The sequence below is a fragment of the Rhinolophus sinicus genome, chromosome 1, assembly GCF_057876585.1.
Source record: "Rhinolophus sinicus isolate RSI-liver-muscle chromosome 1, RSI-T2T, whole genome shotgun sequence".
Classification (NCBI taxonomy): domain Eukaryota; kingdom Metazoa; phylum Chordata; class Mammalia; order Chiroptera; family Rhinolophidae; genus Rhinolophus; species Rhinolophus sinicus.
Window position 1 is genome coordinate 7554460 of NC_142501.1, and position 7018 is coordinate 7561477.

Below are 7018 nucleotides of genomic sequence, written 5' to 3' on the forward strand. Positions count from 1 at the left end.
ACCTCCTTCAAGTATTTGTTCAAATGTCACTTCAATGAGGCCTTCACCTTATTTAAAATTGCAATGCCACCCGTCACCACGCTCCCTCTCCTCCATTTTCTCTAGCACTTTGCTCTGATGCGTGTGCTTTGTATTTTGCTTCTTTGTGTGTTGATTGCCTCGTTCCCTCGTTAGAATAAAACCTCCAGGAAGGCTGGCTTTTATTTCACCTCTGTATCTCTAGGACTTAAGAAAGTGCCTGGAGCATTCACTGTTATTTGGGGAGTGGAGAGTTGAGTTCACACCCGTGAACTGCCCGCGTCCACGCTGACATTTATTCCCACATTCGTGCGCTGACTTGATTCCGAGCTGCTGAAAGTGGGGCCCTGGCGTGACCCGGGCCAGAAAGGAGAGCGTGTAACCGAGACTGGGGGGAGCAACGCGGCGCCGTCGTCATAGAAACGCGCCGCTCCCATCGCCCGACTACAACTCCCAGCGGCCCCCGCGGCTTCCGGTCGGCAAGATGGTGGCACGCAGGAGGAAGCGTGCGACGCGGGACTCTCGGGAGGAGATTCCGAGCCCGCCGGGCTACTCAGGTGAGGGGTGCGGGACGCGGCGCCGGGCACGGTCAGCCTTCGCCCGGAGGCGGCTCGGGGGTCGGCGGTGGCCCCGCAGGTCGTGAGGCTCCGGGCCCTCAAGATCCAAGCGGCCCCCTGCTCTCGTCTGACTATACTCTTTCGGGACGAGCCCACTTTGGCTTCTCTTGAGTGAACGCTCTCCTGTCCACCCTCTGCCCCAGAGCGAACCCGTGTCCGTCTACACCCTTCCCTTCCCTCCCCCCGCCAAGTGAACACATCTACTTCCCATCACGTCTTTGCAGCTCCTAGTCCGGTCCCATCAGCTCTCACCTGGCAGTTGTGTACCTTTCCAATTGGTTCTGCTTCTGTTCTTGCTCCTACCTTCAGTTCTCCACTCAGGTGCCAGAATGTTCTTTCTAAAGTCAGATTTAAATCAGATTTTGCTTCACACTCCCACCTATGCCCCCCATGCCCACTGAACTCCCTCCAGTGGCTAAAGTTAGCACCTAAAACAAAATCGGGACTTCTTACCGTTGACCTGCACGGCCCCACACGCTCTGGCTGGTGCTGACCTAAAGCTCAGTCTTTCCTGTTTCTCTGAAGCACCAAGCTCTTGACACTTTCAGGGGTTTGGCACTTGCAGTGCCCTCTTCCCCAGAGTTCCTGCAACAGCTATGCCCTGACTGTCAACCAGCTTTGTGTCCTTCGCATCTAAGTTTTAATGTTCCTCAGAGGCCATTCTGACAGTTAAAGGCCTCTGCCACCCCTCACCCCACGCTACTTCACCCTGTTTCTTTTGTATTTGATACAATCTTGTTATGTGTGTGCTCGGCCATTGTCTTTCTCCTGTGCAGGGACTGCAGCTGTGCCCCCTGTGCTCTGAAGGAGGTGCTGAGAAAAACAGGAAAGAGTCCCTAGTTTTATGAGGGTTAAAATTTATGGAAATGAGTGATTATCCAGATGATCAGACAGATACAGACTTAAGACCATGAGAAATGACAGGCACAGAGCAGGTGAATCTAACCTGGCATGTGTGGCACTCCTGAGGAAGTGAAGTTAAAACCTGAACGGGTGGAAGAAAGAGGGTTGATGTTTCACATAGAGGGAACAGCATGGGGAGGTCCTGGCTTAATGGAGGAACAGAGAGAAAGCCAGAGTGTTTGGGTGCCAGATGGTGGGCGGAATATGGTGTGAGAAGAGGCCACAGAAGTGGTCAGGGTCAGCAGGGCCTCCAGCCAGGATAAGGATTTTGGTGTTTACCCCAAGAGCAAGTAGGGTTTCAACTTCCCTCCTGTTTCACTTCCCACCTGTAGTAACTGCCCGGTTATGTTCTGTCTCCCCCACCAGTTTGGGGGGCACCTCTCTGGCAGATTCTTTGTTCATTCACTCTCATAGACTGCACAGCACCCTGCACAGGCCTTACCTAGGGGACGGACTCAGTGAAGGATGGATGGGTAGGTGGACAGACAGATGGGACTAGAAAGGGGCAGCCTGAACTTGGCTTTCATGCCAGTCCCTTCCCACCCCATTTCTCTTCCAGCCATTCCTATCAAGTTCTCTGAAAAGCAGCAGGCATGTCATTATCTCTATGTGAGAGAGCACAGAGTTCGAGAAGGCATCACCTCTTCCTGGCCTCAGAAGCGGACCCTTTTTATCCTCAATGTGCCCCCGTACTGCACAGAGGTGAGCTGGTATCGAGAGGGGACCTATAGGCTCAAGTGGGCTTCAGGCAGAGCTGGGCTCCCCCTGGCCCCCACCAAGTCCTTGCTGGTGAGATGGAAGCAGCTAACTGAAGCCCCAAGGGAAGGTATCCAGAGGGCTGCCTCTCTCCCGTGACAGGAAATAGGCTTTTTAAAGATGTGTTTCTAAAAATACAGTTTTAAGGAGCCCAAAGCTTTTTATTATTTACCCATAATTGTTTAAATTGCATATTGCTTTTCCCTGATTATAAAAGTGATGCATGTCCATAGGAAAAAATAGGAAAAGTATAAGGAAATATAATAAAATGACTTCTAAATCAACTATCCAGACATGCCAACTTTTTTCAAAACTGTTAAACTTAATATGTAAATTTACAGAAGAGAAACTAAGAAAATTGCTGGACTTTAGATGAATTTTTTTCAAAAAAGAAATACAAATTCCTGAGAGATTATAGTTACAGAGAGAAAGAACCATTAAGAGGAGAGAATGTCGTTTTTAACCTTTACTGAAGAATAGTGTATGTATGGAGGCGACCTCGGGCCGGAGGTGTAGTTTCTGGTATCTCACAAACTGAACATACCCGTGTAATCAGCTCCTAGATGGAGAAACAGCATCACCCGCACCCTAGAAAGCCCCTCATGCGCCCCCGCGACCACAGCCAGCCATTATCCTGACTCCAACAGCATAGATTTTACTCAGTTTTTAAATGGCTGACTCAGGTAGTTGGTGGTCTCATAAAAATCATAATAGCACCAAAAATATCCCCACCTATTCTTGTAATAATTACTGTTTCCCCCGAAAATAAGACCTAGCCGGACAATCAGCTTTATTGCGTCTCTTGGAGCAAAAATTAACATAAGACTCAGTCTTATTTTACTATAATATAAGATCGGGTATTATATAATGTAACATAAAACTGGGTCTTATATTATTTTTTGCTCCAAAAGATGCATTAGAGCTGATTGTCCAGCTAGGTCTTATTTTCGGGGACCATGTCCTGCCGCAAAGCAAAAAAACTGATACCTGCATTCCATCTCACATTCCATCTCCTCCCAAGTCCCCCGGCCAGTGAAGGGGTGGCTTTTTGCCCACGATTTTTAATGGGAAATGAACCCAGCTGTTGCCTCCAGCTCTGGGAGGGCAGGATTGTGACCTCTGTGCAGAGGAGGATGTGGCCCGCCAGGCCCTCCCTGCGTGCTCCCAGGTTGGGCACAGACGGGCTCCCCGACCTTCAGGGGCAGCGGGAGGCTCTGGGAAGGCCCTGCGGCCACTCACACGGCTTCCTCGGCCATGGCAGGAGTGCCTGTCCCGCCTCCTCTCCCCCTGTGGCCCTGTCCGGTCAGTGGAGTTACAGGAGAAGCCGGACCTCGCCGAGAGCCCAAAGGAGCCAAAGTCGAAGTTTTTTCACCCCAAGCCTGTTCCAGTAAGCCTCCAAGTACTGGGGTCTGCTAGAGTGGGGGCGTGGGGTGGGGCTAGGGCAGCGTCCCCAGTGTGTGAGGGGACGGTGGAGTCGGGTGGCAGTGGGACTTGCAGAGCATTTCCTGGGGCCCTGGCCAGTCCTGGCTGTGCGGGGGTTTAGGAGGAATCAGGTAATCAGCCTGCACTCCTTTCCCAGGATTTACCACATCCTTTAGCTTCCTTCTGGCTCTTTCCCTTGTCCTGGGTGAAAGCTTTCTGCCCGAGGGGCCTCCCTGAGCTCCCAGTCTGCTTCCCCCACTGAAGTCCATTCTTCCCCACTCAGTGGGCCCAGTCTCATTTCCCTGTGTTCCCTGAGGCCACAGTTCCTCCTGGTTTAGTGGCGTCTGACCTAGTGTGTGTCCCACATGTCCGTCCGCTCCTGCGCTTTTCACTGAGTCCCTCCTGTAAAGGGAAGAGGTGGGAACGCGTCACTTCTTGCAGAAGTTGGCCAGCTCAGATCGCCGCTGTCCCCACCCCTGGATTACAGACGATCTCCTGGTTATCTTCATGGTTTGGGCGACAAGTCAGGCTGAGGGCAGGCGGCAGCCCTTGTGCCTGGCGTGGGTGGCTGGAAGGATGGAAAGGCTCCAGCACTGGGACATCTCTCCCTCCCTCCAGGGGTTCCAGGTAGCTTACGTGGTGTTCCAGAAGCCCAGTGGGGTGTTGGCTGCCTTAGCCCTGAAGGGCCCTTTGCTGGTGTCGACAGAGAGTCACCCCGTGAAGAGTGGCATTCACAGTCAGTACTGTGGGAGGGTCGGGGGCCCCCTTCCTGGCCCTGGTTTGGCGGGGGAGGTTTTATGGGGGCAGCATCTGCCATGTTCACTTGCCCTGAGAGCAGCGTGCGCGAGGCCTGAGCCTGGCACTCGGGTGGGCAGAGGTGAGGGCCCAGCTTCTCCCCTGGGCCGTGGGCCACAGTCTCCGTGCCTGGGCCTGTATAAGATGCTCCCAGCTGGCCTGAGTGTCGGCCTGAGGAAGCCCCGTGTCCCTCCCTCCTTCTCGCTAGAGTGGATCAGTGACTACACAGACTCCGTGCTGGACCCCGAGGCCCTGAGGGTGGAGGTGGACACGTTCATGGAGGCGTATGACAAAAGGATCGCTGAGGTGGGGCTTCCACACAGGTGGCTGCTCATCCCCTGTGTGACCATGGGGAAGGTGGCGCTACGCGTGTCGTGGTGTGGCTCCCGGGGGGAGGGGCCGTGGTAACCTGGCCAGGTCACCGTGTAGAGACCAGGCTCCCTTTTTCCCTGCTGAGTCCTGGGCCATCTAACTAGGTGACGTCTAGTCTCTAGACGGTCTGTAGGGAATGAACGGTCTGAGGGTGGAGGAGGAGGCAGTGTTGGCATATCTGTGCCACCCCCCGGCCCCCAGCTGAGGCACCAACACCGTACTGGGGGCAGAGGGAGCAGCAGGTGCTGGCGGGTGCCCCGGGTGGTTCTGGGTACAGTGGGAGGGGAGAAGCACTCCTAGGCTGCAGGGCCGGTCCCAGGCGCCTGCCCGCACGGTTGTGTTCCTTGCAGGAGGAGGCGAAGGCCAAGGAGGAGGACGGGGTCCCCGATGAGGAGGGCTGGGTGAAGGTGACCCGCCGCGGCCGGCGGCCCGTGCTCCCCCGGACGGAGGCAGCCAGCCTGCGGGTGCTGGAGAGGGAGAAGCGGAAGCGTGCCCGCAAGGAGCTGCTCAACTTCTATGCCTGGCAGCACCGCGAGACCAAGATGGAGCGTAAGGGAGCTCCCCCAGCCCCTGTCCCCACCCCTGTGGCCAGAGCACAAAGCTCCAGAGGGCGGGCGCTGTACCTGGCAGTTGGGCAGCGGTGTCCTTAGGCACAGACTTCCCAATAGGCTCTGGGGTTAGGGTCCCCAGCCTGGCAGCACCCCATGTGGTGATTCCCCTGTTGGTCCCCAAAGGGCATTGTGGGGGCCACTGGATTACTTAGAAGCTGCAGTGGCACCTGGGATGTAGGACTCACCCCCAGACCCCTAAGCAGTTAGTGCTGGAAACTGTCAGCTTCCCGCAGGAGCCAGATTGCATAGGACGGGTGTCAAGTGCTTGCTGTGGGTGCAGAGAGGGTCACTGCCAGGGGTCGGGGGGGGGGGGGGGGGGGTGTGTGCGCACGCACATGGAGAGCGCCCTGGAGTGCACTGGTCACCTGTGGCCGGCTCTGGGTGGTGGCCATGCTGACCTGCCTCCTGGCAGGACAGCTTCCCTGTGGGCCCAGCAGTGGGGACAAGCCCTGAACTACCACCCACACTACTCGCCTGCTAGCTGCTCCTCCCACACTGCCCACCCCCTGCGGCACCACTGCTCCTGTCCTCGTGGCCCCTAGACGCACTGGACAGCAGGCTTTCCTCCCTGCCTCCCGGCCTCACACACCCCTCGGACCCAGTCGTCCAGGGACCAGAGCTGCCATCTGAATCCTGGCCCTCGGGGGGCGGAGTCCTTTTACTTGTTCCCGATGTCCTCCCTAGTCTGATTGCTGCAGTGGGGAGGGGCTGGGCCCAGTGTCCCCAGGGGTCTCTCAGCACCCCCAGAGCCTTCTTCCTTTACCTGTGGATGTGTGGGTGCTGGGGTGGGGGGTAGTGAGGGAGCAAGTGCCGTTTTCCTGGTGCATTTCCCATCTGAGAACTCAGGCACGCTCTCTTCTCCGCTTGAGTCTGGGCCTGCAGTCCAGTTCCGTTTCCTGGCAGCATCCAGACCACTCCCAAAGCACACCCGAGCGGGGAGGCAATGCTGAGCTCCCAGCTGGGGGTGGGAACTGGGCGGGCTCTCGGGGGCGCTGGCGCAGCTGCCACCGAGCAGGCGTCTGATCCTGGCCCTTCCCCCTGCCCCGTGCCCAGATCTAGCACAGCTGCGTAGGAAGTTCGAGGAGGACAAGCAGAGGATTGAGCTGATGCGAGCCCAGCGCAAGTTCCGTCCCTACTGAGCCAGCGTGGAGGGGCGGCACGTGGCCAGTGAGGACGTGAGGCCCAGGAGCACTGCAGACTGTACCTGCCTAGGCCGAGGGGCCGCCACACGGCAAAGATCTGAGTCCACACGGCGGGTGAAGGACAGTGTCACCCCGGTACCTGTGCTTCAGCCGTCCTGGCGCTCAGTGCTGGCGAGGCCACCAGCCCAAGTAGTTCCTTCCCACCCCAGTGTGTGTTCCCAGCCTGTCTCTGGATCCTCTGAAAGCTGTGTCTGCTCTGTTCTCCCCTGTCCCTCAGTGGAAAAGCCCCCGCTGCAGTGAAAGCCTCAAAAGCAGTAAGACTACAAGAACAATTTATTTTTCATCCAGTCAGCAGCAGGGATAGGCTGCAAAAGCTGTGGGG

At 56.5% G+C, this 7018-nt stretch overlaps 1 protein-coding gene across 1 annotated transcript; it reads left to right on the forward strand.

Annotated features, from left to right (window-relative positions):
* The first annotated feature begins 449 nt into the window (after positions 1-449).
* RRP7A (ribosomal RNA processing 7 homolog A) lies at positions 450-6950 on the forward strand. The gene is made up of 7 exons (XM_019715439.3): positions 450-575; positions 2098-2240; positions 3556-3681; positions 4335-4452; positions 4720-4817; positions 5234-5432; positions 6548-6950. The coding sequence occupies exons 1-7, from the start codon at positions 503-505 to the stop codon at positions 6631-6633; spliced, it is 843 nt and encodes a 280-aa protein (XP_019570998.2). The 5' UTR covers positions 450-502; the 3' UTR covers positions 6634-6950.
* The last annotated feature ends 68 nt before the right edge of the window (positions 6951-7018 follow it).